The 13,753-nt window shown below is 54.6% G+C and overlaps 1 protein-coding gene across 7 annotated transcripts in view; it reads left to right on the top strand.

Annotated features, from left to right (window-relative positions):
• Pxn (paxillin) overlaps positions 1–13,753 on the top strand; it is a 47,371-nt gene that overhangs the window by 28,726 nt on the left and 4,892 nt on the right. For 2 of the 7 annotated variants that reach the window (XM_027923336.2, XM_071617097.1), the window contains exons 2-7: positions 6,564–6,790; positions 7,104–7,219; positions 7,655–7,791; positions 7,881–8,082; positions 8,821–8,956; positions 12,617–12,892. In XM_027923336.2, the coding sequence (XP_027779137.2) occupies positions 6,564–6,790; positions 7,104–7,219; positions 7,655–7,791; positions 7,881–8,082; positions 8,821–8,956; positions 12,617–12,892 (1,094 nt within the window). Of the gene's footprint in view, positions 1–6,248; positions 6,325–6,563; positions 6,791–7,103; positions 7,220–7,654; positions 7,792–7,880; positions 8,083–8,820; positions 8,957–10,439; positions 11,310–12,616; positions 12,893–13,155; positions 13,456–13,753 lie in introns of those variants that run through there. The other 5 variants (XM_027923337.2, XM_027923338.2, XM_071617099.1 and 2 more) reach the window with 4 other exon arrangements.

The raw sequence follows: 13,753 nt of genomic DNA, 5'->3' as shown, positions 1-13,753 counted from the left end.
CCCATATTCCTGCTCTTCACAGTCCCTCTGTCACTCAACCATTCATTATTCTTGCTGCTGGGGATAAAGCATCAAGTAAGGTAGACAAGGTCCCTGCTCGCTGGAGTTTAATTCTTGGAAAGGAGACGTTTGACAAGAACCCAAATTGGCAGGGAGGACCCCTCCTGGAGATTTGAGTTCCTAATCAGTGTCCAGGCCCTAGGTCCCTGGACTGGGTGGGGGCAGAGCCGATCTGGCCTAATTGTGGATTGGCCCTTACTGGCCACAGATCTGCCTTTCCTCTGAGGACAGGACGGTTATCAGGATAAATATACCCAGCTCCCCATTCCTAGGGTGTTACTCACAGAGTAAAAGCACCCTGCTGCGGATTAGATTACTGCTCTAACTGCTCATGTGCCCTGGGATGTGGGAGGGGATAGGGACTTGGGGCCAGGGGAGGGGGAAGACCTACCTTCCTGCTCTCCTTCCTAATCTGGAAGAGTCTCACCAAAGGGGATGAGGGTCTGTGTAGCTGTAAGGGGGCCCATCAGATCTGTGACATCTGAAGCCACTGAGACTGCCCAGGTGGTCAGCAGGGAGCCTGAATCCTCCCTTGCTCAGACCAGGGGGTCTAAGGCTGGGCTTCTCTAATCCCCTCAGGGTGGGCATTTGCAGAGCTGGTGCTGTCTGTCTGGAAGTCCAGGTTTCACCTGATAGAAGGACAGGTATAGACGGTGGCCTGGGACTATTGGGAACACCCTTTAGCTGTGGAGGCCCTGTGCTATCTTTGTCAGGAACTAAAGAAGGACATTCACCGCTCCTTCCTCTTGTCATTTCCTAAGGAAGCTGGTCTAGGCCCTGCCTGGGGCCATGGAAGCTGAGTTAAACTGACCTGTGGAAAGAATGTGTTCAAGGCTTGTGCTTGCTGTGGCCTCTCCTCAGCCAGGCCCTAGGTTACAGGCATGGTAGGGTTGTGTAGGCATTCCTGGTGGCCAGACACCATCTCTCTTCTGGACTACTGGGGCTGCTATTGGAGGAGTGGCAGGGTGGGTCAGGTGGGCCAGGTGGGCAAGGGCCCAGGAAGGGCCACCTTCAAACCCTAGGAAGGGATGAGAAAGCTGGCTCAGTGCCCCACATTTACCTATCTCAGCTGTGGGCTCAAGGGTAAGATCTGGCAGGAGGCTTTTGGCCAGAATGGTGCCCTTCCTGTTGGTTCAGCACTATATTGCGGTGTCCTTTGCCCTCAGGGGTAGGAGAGGGTGGAAGGTGCTTTCTCTTTCTAGGGCTGAACATTTATTTCTCTGGGAGAGAGCTCCTGTCTGCTTCATGCGGCCCACTTACTGACAGTGGGCTGTTTCAAACCCTGTGCTAAGTAGGTGCTTTATATCTGTTTTCTTGTTTAATCTTAATCCTGTGAGTAAAATGGTGGCATTCCTATGGGGCAGGCAAGGAAACCAAGGCACCAGAACCTGGAGTGACCTACCCAAGCAGTTCAGCTACTGAGCAGAACTGTAGCTCGGAATCCTTCTGTGCAAGCTATAACTTCTAGTGTCCTTAGAGCCTGGAGGGGAGAGTGGAATAGCTGTGGCTCTTCCTCCCTCTCACACACCATCCTGGATGGACCTTTCTCTCTCTCTCTTGGCACCTGTCCAGCTCCAGTCCTCCGGTCTTGACAGACTTTATCACATACTAAGATATTGTGGCTGGGCCTGGTGTAGAGAAAGCCCAGCTTGTGAAAGAACCCTGACTTTTTTTCTTTGCTTTGCTTGGGGGTGGAGTGGAAAGTTTCATTGATTTATATTTTCTCTCTCTCTCTCTTTCCTGCTGGGAATTGAACTCAGAGCTTTCTGTATGCTAAGTAGGAGCTCTACCACTGAGCTCCACCCCATTGATCCTCTTTAACCCATTACTGAGTGCTGCCTGTCAATGGGTCAGCCTGGGTATCTAAAGGGTAGTCTGAGGCACATGCCTATGTTGGGGGTATGAGGGGACCCCTGGTTTCCTCCACCCTGTGCCCGTGGGCTGGTATGGAAACTTGAGGTGCACTGCACCATCATTTGCCCAGGAATGCTAGCGGACTGGCCCCTGGGGGCTCCCTCCTTAGGTGGGGGAGGGGCAGGGATGCGTGCATCTTAACCCTCTCGGGCTGCAGACCTGTAGGCTTCCACCCAGTCCTAAGGATTACAGCTGATCTCCGTGGCCCAGGGAATGGCCTCTTCCTCTTGGTCTGGCCCCTTGTGCACTATGCCCATCTTGCCACCAGCTCTGGTCAGCCTCCTGGCTCAAAGCCACTGCTGCTCCAAGCTGTTGCTTGACCAGGCATGGCCATGGTGGAAATGGGGTACTTGCAGCATTACATTTTCAGAGAGACCCCTAGAAGTGAGAGAGTATGTCCCTCTGGGCCACACTGCATATCACCCTTGGGTTGTACCTTCAAATGATAGTGTGTTCCAGGCATGGTCCTGGAGTCTTGGCACACTGGCCACCTGGTGCTGCTTCTGGTAGCTTGCTGCCCCTCCAGCTCAACCATCGTATCTTGTACCTCAAGATTGAAACTTTGGGCTGGAGTTGTAGCTTAGTGGTGGAACACTTGCCTCGAAAGTGTGAGGCACAGGGTTTGATCCTAGCACCACATAAAAACAAATAAAGGGGGTTGGGGATATAGCTTACATGCACAAGGCCCTGGGTTCAATCCCTAGCACCAAAAAAAAACAAACAAAGGCATTGAGTCCATATACAACTAAAAAAAAAAAAAACCGGATTGAAACTTCAGCGCACTCCTATCTGGGGCTTCCCTGACTAGGCTCAATTTGCAAATTCTGTTGATTACAGGTTACCTTTGGTTACTTGCCCAATGGCAGGAAGACAGTGGGCCAGTGCTGCCCTCTGGTGGTAGCAGTTGATGGTCTGCATCCCTTCCTAGTCAGACCATAGCTCTGTGGCCTTTGCCCTTGGCCAGTGGGGCCTTTACACCCATCCTACCACCAAACACACAGATTGTATGGTCTCACTCAGTGGTCTTGGCTTTCCTCTTCTGAGAATTCAAATGTCAGGGTGTGTTTTCATTGACCCAGAGAGGCAAAAAGACTGCAGAGTCCCAGGGTGGTTTCCTCCAAAAAGAAGATAAAGCCACCTCAGGTGGCTTCCTCCCTCAGGGTGACTTGAGTCAGGATGGTCTCAGGCCTGGACCCAGCAACTTAGTGGAGTGATGCTGAGGAATTTTGAGGTCTCCCATAGCTTAAATGAGGACCCCACAACTGCTTTCAGCCAGGGCATTTGGAACTTGTCCGTCAGTGTGTGGGAAGAAAGGATGTGTTGCTGGTCTTTCAGGGTTCTAGTAGTCTCTGAGGAGGGGGCCCCTGCCTTTCCTTAGGGTATGGATAGGCGGAATGTCTGAGGCTGCCATTCAGTGTTTAGAGCTGAGCCAAAGGCTGTCACTGTAGCCAGGCATAGTGGTGCATGTTTGTAGTCCCAGCTGTGCCTGAGGGTTGCTTCAGTCTGGGAGTTTGAAGCCATTTAGCTAGTTAGGGTGACAGTGAAACCCTGTATCAAAAAAAAAAAAGAAGAAAAAGAAAAAGAAAAAAACAGCAAACAAACAAACAAAAAACAGCAAAAAATGTTGTAGCTATAGCTCAAATTTGGGGGAACCCCCTGGGATGGGGTTTACCTACAAGTGGATTCCTTTATGTGCTCTTGGCCTGACTGTTTACTCAAGCCAGGGGAGGAGTTCACTGAGCTGGCAAGGAGACTTTGGCCCTTAACCATTTTGCAGCCTGTGGAGAAATAGTGGGCATCTGCAGCCATCAGAATCCAAAGTCAACCTCAGAATCTATGCCTTGGCCCTTTCTGTATTTCTGAACCCCTTCCTTGAGCGGTTTGTGAGGTTTGTGGGTTTTGGGAGACAGTGACACCAGGCCCTATCCAGGTCACAGGAGAGGACTAAGGTGGAGAAAGAGAAGGAAGTCACACCAGAGACCCTGTGGCTTGCATAGGTTCCTGCTGGGGTTCCTCACTCAGGCAGACACAGGTTTGGAGAAAACTGGAAGGCAGTGTACCTTCTCCCTGACAGCTACACGTACTACATTTTGAATGTTAGTGTATTACTGTATTTTTCTCCTCAGAGTTGTGTTTTCATGTCTTGCCCAGCAAAGACTTGGGGGGATAAGTCAGTACTTTGCCTCCTACCCTTCTTGGAGGAAGATCTTTTTCTGGATTACATAAAGCAAATAAGATCTGCCCATGTACTATAGCATTAACTATCCCAATAAACTTCATACAGACACTGCTTACCAAGGAGACTGAGGCTTAGAGAAGCCCTGCATGAATATAGTAGATGGAGGAGCTGGGACTTGAACTCAGGTCTGGTTCAGGCCCTCTAGTGTTCTCTTGTCTCTGTACCCAAGGACTGCACCCTTCAAGCAACAGTCTGACCAACATAGGCATCTTTGTTGAAACCTTAAACCAGAATCCAGTCTATAAACCAATAAGCCAGACTTACAGTCATCCTGTGGGGCTTTGGTGAGGGGCAGTAGACTGGGATTCAGATGTTGACCACGGAAGGTAGAACATTTGTCTCCCATTGAGTGTCTGGAGCCCGAGAGACCTGAGTTCAAAGACCAGTGTTGTCACCTCAGCTAGCTTTGGCAGTGGGGGACATGACTGCCTCTGAACCTTGGTTTTGCTGTCTGTGTCAGTGTCATTATGAGGAGGAAGGCAGGTAACACAGATGAAGCCCTGGCCCTGCTGGGCTTTCAGGATTGTGGCTGCTCCGGCCAACCGTCCTAGGGCTGCACTTGTCTGCTCTGGAGAGCCCACAGTGGGGTTTCCCAGCTGTGCCCATGATGAAGAAGAAGGGGCCCTGTCCCTGCTAGGTTGGGCCTGGAGGAAATGGTGACACAGTGGGAACCCAAGGCAGCAGTGTGGTCCTGGAGAGGCTGCTGGTTCCTTTTCTGCTCTTATCTAGATACATAGCAACTCCTAGTTCTGGTTTGCTGGAGACCAAAAGCCGAACCTCTCCCAAAGAGCCTGGAGTGGGAGAGGGCAGTGGGAACTGGTCTTCCTCTGAAGTAGGCGACCAGGACCCAGGCTCTTGGACCCTGGAACAGGCTTCCCCTCTGACCATCTGGACAAGAGCGTGGAGTAGGTGTGGCCAGCTTATGGTGGGTGGGCGACCAGAGCAGACAGCTGGGACAAGGTGTGGCGCCATAGACCTGGGTGAGGGCCTTACTTCCCTCTTCTCTTCAGGGAAGTGGGGCTAGAGATGAGAGCAGATAGGAAGGATCAGGCTGGTAGCCTTCAAATCTTGGGCTCCTGACATTCAGGAAGTTATACCACAACATGGCATCGTTTTGTGGTCACAGCAGTGCAGGCTGGGTATTTGGATTTGGGGCTTCTGCGGAGTCACAGGCTTTGTTACCTGAGGTACTGGCTTTGTTGCTGGGGCAGATCCCTCCACCTCCCCAAGCCCACCTTCCTCAGCTGGATAGGGAAGATCAGAATTTCAACCTTTTGGGTTATTAGGAGGATTAACTGGGACCATGTATGCAAACGCCAGCCCTGTGCCTGTTGTTAGTAAATGGCAAAAAAAAAATGCAGCCATTGCTTTTTTGATACCGATTATCCTGAGGGCCAGAAATCAAGCAGTTCACCATGGAGCTCAGGGTGAGCAAGTCCAGGAGCATGGCAGGAATGAGGGTGTGGCATCTGGAGCTGGCCTGTCCAGACTATGGGCCTGTCCAGGGTCCCAGGAGTGTGTGTGTGGGGGGATAAGGTGAGAAGGTCAGCAGTTCCCACCCCCACCCTTCCAGCTGTACCTTTCCCTCCTGTCGGCTGCCAGGTGCCGGGAGAACGGGAGAACGGACGCTAACACTCGAGGCCTGATTCGGCTCCTCCTGTTAAAAGCAAAGTAGTGGGGCCCTGGAACCTCTGGGGCCAGGCTGCTTGCCAGATTCCTGCAGAAACAACCAGCCGAGCAGTCCTGCCCCCAGCTTACCAGGAGGTGGGGACCACTGCACTGGCTTTGTACCAGCCCCTGTGTCCCCACACACCTTACCCCACAGCCTGGAGCCTCAGGAGGATCTTAGAACTTGGGGTTCTGCTTCTATAGATCAGGAAGGCAGGTACTGCTCAGTGTCCCCTCCCACCCATGGGCTAGGAAGCATAAGCTCTTGGAAGTTCACTGAGGGCCTGGCGCTGCGCAGGGGCCCCTCCCCATGACGTGGGGCCCCTCCTGTCCATTCTCTGCGTTGCTCTGCAGAGTCAGAGTTCCAGGAAGGCATTTCTCACACCAGCCAGCGGCACAGTCCTGTGGGGAGGAACGCAGAGCCAGGTGCCCGACACCCAGAGGTAGGAGAGCCCCAGGGAGTAGCCCCGAGTGAGCTCCAGAGCACCTTCCGTCTTGCCTTGGGGAGAAGAGGGCAGCTTTGGGAGCCTGTTCTTGGCCAGGCTCTTGGGCTGGCAGCTTCCTCTCCTGAGGCTGGTCATCTCTCCCCTGGGTGGGGCCGATGCCCAGAAGTCATTAACTCTTGAGGTGTAGGCAGGCAGGGGCCTTATTCTCACCTGCTCCTGGTGCCTTCTCTCTGCAGACGCCCTGCTGGCAGACTTGGAGTCCACCACCTCCCACATCTCCAAGCGGCCTGTGTTTTTGTCCGAGGAGCCCTCCTACTCCTACCCAACTGGAAACCACACCTACCAGGAGATTGCAGTGCCACCCCCTGTCCCTCCACCCCCATCAAGCGAGGCCCTCAATGGCACAATCCTTGACCCCTTAGACCAGTGGCAGTCCAGTGGCTCCCGACTCATTCACCAGCAGGTAAGGTGGGGACAGGACCTGGGAAATCCCCAAGCCCTGGGGACAAAAGGATCTTATCTATCAGAGGCTTGGGGAGCCAGTAGAGGAATGGATCAGGGGACTTGCCTGTCCCCTGGCAGACACTGCTTATCCCATCCACCACGTGAGGGGGTCAGTGACCAAGTATTAATCACCAGTGTCCCAGTCAGAGTGTGGAAATTCCCTGGTGAGACTGACTGTGAGCAGGAGCCACCTGGGGGTGACTCGAGCTCCTCCTGTCCCCCATTCTTTCCTTCCCCTTGGGAGAGTTCTCTGAGCACTTTTATTCTCGTAGCCTCCATCCCCATCACCTGTGTACGGCTCCAGTGCCAAAACTTCCGGTGCCTCCAACCCCCAGGACGGTGTTGGTTCTCCGTGCTCACGAGCAAGTGAGGAGGAGCACGTCTACAGGTACAGCCTCATCCCCCCCCAGGCGCCCTTCTTCCTGCTCAGAAATTCTGGGAACCCCTCCCGCCCTGGGCTGGAGGCAGCTGAGGCTGGGGACCAGGCATGGCAACTGGTCCTCAGAGGGTGCTGCCTCCAGCATTATTGGTTTAACCTACAGAGGGCCCCAAGGCTCCTGGCCAGTTCATATGCCTGTTAATTGGCCTGTCCACCTTGTCACTAATATCTCCATGTAGCGGATGGGCTGGGCTGTCACAGCGTTCCCTTGTGGTAGAGGAACTGAAGCAAGACTTCCTTCCTCCTCCCTCCTTACCACATCCCTTCCCTAGTCTCTGTCGTCTTGCTTTGTTTCCCCTCCACTCTGTGCTCCTGAGAATCCAGGGAGTGCCAGTGCCCGGCCGCGGAGCAGCGCTCACTGTCTTCTTCCCTTTGCTCTCAAAGCTTCCCCAACAAGCAGAAGTCAGCCGAGCCTTCACCCACCGTAATGAGCTCCTCCCTGGGCAGCAACCTTTCTGAACTTGACCGTCTGCTGCTAGAACTGAATGCTGTGCAGCATAATTCTCCAGGCTTCCCTGCAGGTAGGATTGGTTCCCCAGGCCCGTCTGCTGCCTCTGGATCCTCAGAGGGCTCAAGGGATAAGCGGCCTTTTTCTTTCCTTCTCTCTAAGAGGAGACCAACACAAGCCCTCCACTCCCGGGGGCCCTGAGCCCTCACTATGGCATCCCAGAGAACAACAGTCCCGTGGGAGTCAAGGCTGGGCCCCTGACAAAAGAGAAGCCCAAGCGGAACGGGGGCCGGGGCCTGGAGGACGTTCGGCCTAGTGTGGAGAGTCTCTTGGATGAACTGGAGAGCTCTGTGCCCAGCCCTGTGTGAGTATCCACTGGACTGTCCCCACGCTGGGGCAGATCTTGCTCAGCCTGGCCCTGGGCTCCATGTTGTGTTGTTTAGCCCTGGTGTCACCCATCCCCTTAAGTGCCTGTTGTTTGCCAGACCCTGAGAGTACAGTGGTGAGTCGTGTGGACATCATTTCTATCTTCAGCTGGCCACTGTCCATCAGAAAAGGCAGACATTGTGCACACAGAGGCCACCTACAATTTAGTGACTGTTAGCACAGACTTCAGAGTTGTCGACAGGGTTTAAGTCGTGATTCTGCCAGTTACTGTGTGTTAGCTCTCAAGCCTTAGTTTCCCCGTCTGTAAAATGGGATAAGTGGTTGTGGGTTAATGGGGCTAAGACTATAAGACTACCTATGTCAGCAGAGCTGAGACCAATAATACACATAAAGTCCGTGGAATGGTTTCTGGCTCATAGTGTGTAATATTTGTGACAAGTCCTTAATAACATTAACTCTTATTAGTGTTAGGCTATCGTACTCTCACATCTGTGTACGAACTCTGTCTTCTCCCAAGTCAGCTCACCTCAGTGCTGTCCCCTAGCCGACAGCCCTCTCCCCGTGGTGGGTCCCCAGGAAAGACTGGGCACTGGTGCTCTTTCCCTGAGCTTGAGGTTTTGGGACTCCAGAGTCAGAGCCGAGGTGTTGACACAGTTCCCTGTGAAGCTTGGGGCTGGCCTCTGGGCTCCCCACTGACACCATGCCTGCCCTGCAGCCCGGCCATCACTGTGAACCAGGGCGAGATGAGCAGCCCACAGAGAGTCACCTCCAGCCAGCAGCAGACGCGCATCTCGGCCTCCTCTGCCACCAGGGAGCTGGACGAGCTGATGGCCTCGCTGTCAGATTTTAAGGTGCCCTGTAGCCCCTCTGTCTTCCATGCTTTCCGTCCTTCTCTTCCTTTACCTCAGTGTGAGCAGCTGGACCTTGGTCCCTCAGTGTTTGGGTGCCTTGTCCCTGAGTCAGGGACTCCAAAATATTCTGGCCTTGCCAGAGCAGCAGGATTTGGGGAAGGGAAGCGAGACAGTCTGTGGGACTGAGCTGCAAAGCAGCAGAGAGGCACTCGGCTGGGACATTCCTTCCTCCTTGGGTACTCTCAGCCACCCAGGTTGAGGGATCAGGAGGCCAGGACACTGGGACAAAGGGCCCTGTGTTGATGGCTGCTCTCAGTGGGGGAGGGTGTGTTCTGCTGGGCCATGTGGGACTCAGGATCCCATGCCTGAGAGGTCACTTGCCGTGGAGCCTCATCTCCCACGCTAGTTGTCCTCAACACATCCTCTTTCTTTCTGCCTCTGGCAATTGAATTCACAGGCCTCCCTTGCCAGCCTCCTTCCACCCTTCCCTGTCCCTCCAGGGCCAGGCCACTGGGCCTCAGAGTTCCCACGAATCCTGCATGTGGGAAACCTAACCTGCCAGGCTGGGCTGGTCCTGCAGGACTTGGCCCTGCCCCTCTCCTGGGCCTCCCCATCCTGCAAGCCCGTGATGTTTTATTTAGAGGATGCAGTGCCTTGATGGGGATTGATATTGACAGAACTCTCCAGTAACTGCTGACTTTGCTTCCACATAGGTCAGCTGGAGACCTTGGGGGCTGGGTGTAGCAGGTATGGGAAGGGTCAGTGCATTCCTGGCCTGATGTTACCTCCTCCGTCCTTTGTCTGGGGGCTTACCCTGGAGGATGGGAGTACACTGGGCTGATGGTTGCACCTGGCCTTGTGAGTCTTGGGTGCCATGGTTCTGAGCAGTCAGCGAGGGGCAGTAAGCTGGGTTCAGGCACTGGCCTGAGGGAGCCCTGCCCCAGTGCCCTTAAGGCTGTCACTGCTTTCTGAGATGGTTTGTGTCCCTAGGCCCGGTGAAGAGAAGCTCAGCAGCTGGTGCTCGGTGGTGCTCTTAGTACAAGGACTTGGGGACGTTAGGCAAGCTGGAATTGTCTAGGAAGGATAGGGCTAAGAGTTGAGCCACCATCTGAGGAGGACTGAGCAGGCTGCCAGAGGCTGACCCTGCCTTGGTTTGTGCCTGAGGCTGATCTCCTTGGCCACCTGTCTCCTTGTGATCCACCTCATCTTACCCACTATGGGTGGCCCTGTGGGTATGGCATCAAGGCTGCTTTCTGCTGGCCTGGGTTTCTTGAAGGCCAAGCAGGATATGAAGCCCAGGAAAGTCTTTTTGGGGGGTCTGAGTCTTCAAGAGTCACCCCTGTGCTTCACCTTTGCACCTGGGTCAGTGTAGATGGGGGGTCTCTGAGCCCTAAGTCCAACCCAACCCTTGATGCAACTGTCCTTCCTCACCTCACCCCAGCTTGCTCTTTCTTTTCTCCCCTCTCCTGTCTCTCTCCTCCAGACTACTTCCTCTGCTGTGGCCCTGCGCTCCCTGGGGCTGCCCTGCCCAGCTCCATCCCCACTCCACACCGCTCCTCCTCCTTCTCCTCCCCTGCCTTCTGTACTCCTGCCATCCACCTCTAAACCCGCCCTTCAAGGCCAACACCACACCCCAGAAGTTCTCTTCACTGAAGAAAATAGACAGGGTCTTCCACCTCCCGTGGCCCCCAGCTGGCTTGACTTGGCTGGCTTCAGGGTGACACGTGACACCTGCAACTCAAGCTCTCCCTCTGTGGAGGGTCGCCCAGGGTCATTTGGTGCAGAGAGCCAGGATGGAATTGGGAAGGACCTGCTGAACCCTATGAGTGAGCCTTCTAGGGCTCCCCTCTGCCATACTCCATCCCCTATTGGGAGCACAGCGTCCCAGGAGCCTGGAGGTCCCCAGGGGCCACCGGCTAACATTTTGTGTTCAGAGGCAGCTGAGATTGCCACTTGGGAATGGCCATGGGCTTTGGAGGTATCCAGGACTAAAGCTCCCCGTGGAGCTGCTTGCGACTCTCAGGAGCCACCTGTGGTGGCCGTGGACCGTCAGGCCGTCTTCCCAGATACCTGGACTCTCACAGAGGACTATGGCCAGCAGAAGGGGAGATCCAGGCCAGAGCCAAGGGTGCTGGGAAGCAGCTGCTCTGCCCTGGTTCACAAGGAGCAGTTAAATGGAGAGATGCCCCACAGGGGAACCCTGAGGGAGCCAACCCAGGACCCTGAGACCCCAAGGAGCCCTGAGGGCACCACTGAAGCTGCTGCCAAGGCCAGGAAGGAACAGCTGGAGCTTCCGCATGCCATGGTCATGGGCATAGCCAACACTACGGAGAGGATTTCTACCTCTGGCCAGGCAGGCACTGGCTTGCGCAGCTACTTAGGCATGGCCCTCGGCAGGTCTGAGTGTGGGCTGCTCCTTGCTAACTGCATGCAGCCTGCTACTCCACATGTGTCTGCCTGGGCAGCAGATGCTGAGGTGCTGTGGCCTGTGACCCTGACCACCAGTGCTTGGCAGTGGGTCATGTGGGGCCAACAGAGCCCTGCTGGACCCTGACTTTCCTCATAGTGAGGACCCACTTCTTGCTTATTTAAGACTTTTCCCTTTGGTTGAGCTGCCCTTGACATTCTGATGTGCAGAATGGTTGAAAGCTGGACTTCAGAACCACGTAGACCTAAATGCAAACCATATTGTGGCCAATGGTTGCTACCTGTATGACCTTGGGCAGCCACCCTCTGCCTCAGTTTTTTTTCCTCTCTCAACCCCTGCCCGTTTTGTGGATGTGTGGTACTGGGGATGGGACCCAGAGGCACTTTACTACTGAGCTATATCCCTAGTCCTTTTTAATTTTTATTTTGAGAAAGGGTCTCAGTTTCTGAAGCTGGCCTTAAACCTGTGATCCTCCTGTCTTAGCCTCCTTAGTTGCTGGGATTGCAGGCATGCACCACCATGCCTGACTTGTTTTCTTATCTTTATGATGGGGTAATAATAAGACAGCTTTCCATCAAGGTTATCCAGAGGATTGAATGAGAAAATTCTTGGAAAGTGTGTAGAAGTAGCACATGATTCCTCTACAAGCCATGGCTGCTGTTACTGTAGTTGTTATTTATTCCTGCTTAATTAAAACTGTATGCCCTTTCCCCAAAAAAAAAACAACAGAAGAGCCACCCCCCCAAAAGAAAACCCAAAACAAAAACTATAAACAAGTAAGTAATAAAGTAAGCACAAAAGAAAACTGATTAAGAGATTTACTGAAAAGGAAAGCCTGCATTTTTCTATTGTAAATCAAAAAGAAAAAGCCTTAAAGCCTGTCAAGAGCGTTCACTTACATCCTCTCAATTCTCTGATAACCTGTAAGTGAAGCCAAGAAAACACTGTTACCCCATTTTAAAGATGGAGAGACGGAGGTCCCTGGAAGTTAAGGGTCTTACCCAAAGTCAGAGGCCCACTTGGAGGTAAATGCTGGGCCAGAAGGTTCTCCTGGGGCCTCTACTCCTGAGCCCACCCCATCTGCCTCCTGCTGCCACCCCCTCCGCCTGGCTTTTCTCTGGCCATTGTGTTCTGCCCTCCCTTCCCTTGGGACTCCTGAGTGTGGTGGACTGAGTGGCATCATGCCAGCTCAGAGTTGGAAAGAGAGTGACAGCTTCCCCCTCCACCCCCAGATCCGCTCTGTGATCAGGAGGAGCCGGGAGACTGGCCACGCGCACCCCATGTCCCGGGAGCCCTCTCCTCGCCGCCGGCTGGACCCCGCCACCCTGAGCAGGACCCCATCTCAGGAGCAGCTAATCGCAGAGCTGCAGGGCCGACTGGGCATCCAGCCGGAGGTGGAGGAGGTCGCGGGGCCACCAGGGCGCTCCGCGCAGGACTGGCTGACTGAGGGTGTCGTCATCACCGTGCAGCCACGCGGGAGGCGGGCTGGGGGGCAGCTGGTAGAGAAGGTAGCCAGGAGATGCTGGGCAGGTCGGGGCCTGGGCAGCAGGTGTCCAGATGCTACCTTGGTTCTCCTTGGCCAGAGGAGGGATTTAGGGGTGGTGGGGTGGTTACTTACATCCTGTGGCCTTGTTGGGAGGCTGGCCTCACTTTTGGTGCCAGAGTGGGAAGGCCTGGGGGGATCTGGGACCTCACTTCCCCAGTCCCACTGCTCCCTGGGCTGATGATTTTTTCTGTCTCCCTTATCTCTCTCCCCCTTTCCTCTTCCCAGGTTGTCTTCCCTCCCGATTCTCCCATTCCCCTCAGAAGAACCATCTCTGTTCTGGCTCCTCCTTCTGTCCCTTTGCCACAGCATCTCCAGGACGCCTCGGCCAGCAGCTCTTCTCCCCTATCCTCTTCCTCCCCTCTGGGGCCCTCAGCTTGTACCCATGGTTCTCCTGGGGTCCAAAGTGCGGGGGAAGCACCCCGTGATGAGGATGGGCAGGGCGCCACCTCTCCCACTCGCGTAGCCCATACTGTGAGGTCCGTGGGCTGTCAGACCGAAGAGGACCCGCTCTTCTCCCCGATGCAGGCAGGCCTCCCAGGGGCCCCAGCACTGACCTTGCTCATTCCCTGTCCTAGTGCCTGCGCCACCCCCCCACTCTGCATGTGGGCAAATGCCACGCACAAGCGCGCGCGCGCACACACACACACACACACACACACACACAGGGGTTTCCCTCCATCCACAGCCCCAGCACATGAACCACCACAGTCCTTCCCTAGACCTTGACCCTGGCCACACCTCTCAGGAAATCAACTGACTTCTTGCTTTCCTGTGAGGCTTCCCTTCTGCCCGCCCCTCCCTTCTTCCTCCGGGTATTGACACA

This window comes from Marmota flaviventris, chromosome 1, assembly GCF_047511675.1.
Source record: "Marmota flaviventris isolate mMarFla1 chromosome 1, mMarFla1.hap1, whole genome shotgun sequence".
NCBI classification, from domain to species: Eukaryota; Metazoa; Chordata; class Mammalia; order Rodentia; family Sciuridae; genus Marmota; species Marmota flaviventris.
Note: the sequence above shows the minus strand (reverse complement) of the source record. Positions and strands in the feature narration are given on the sequence as shown.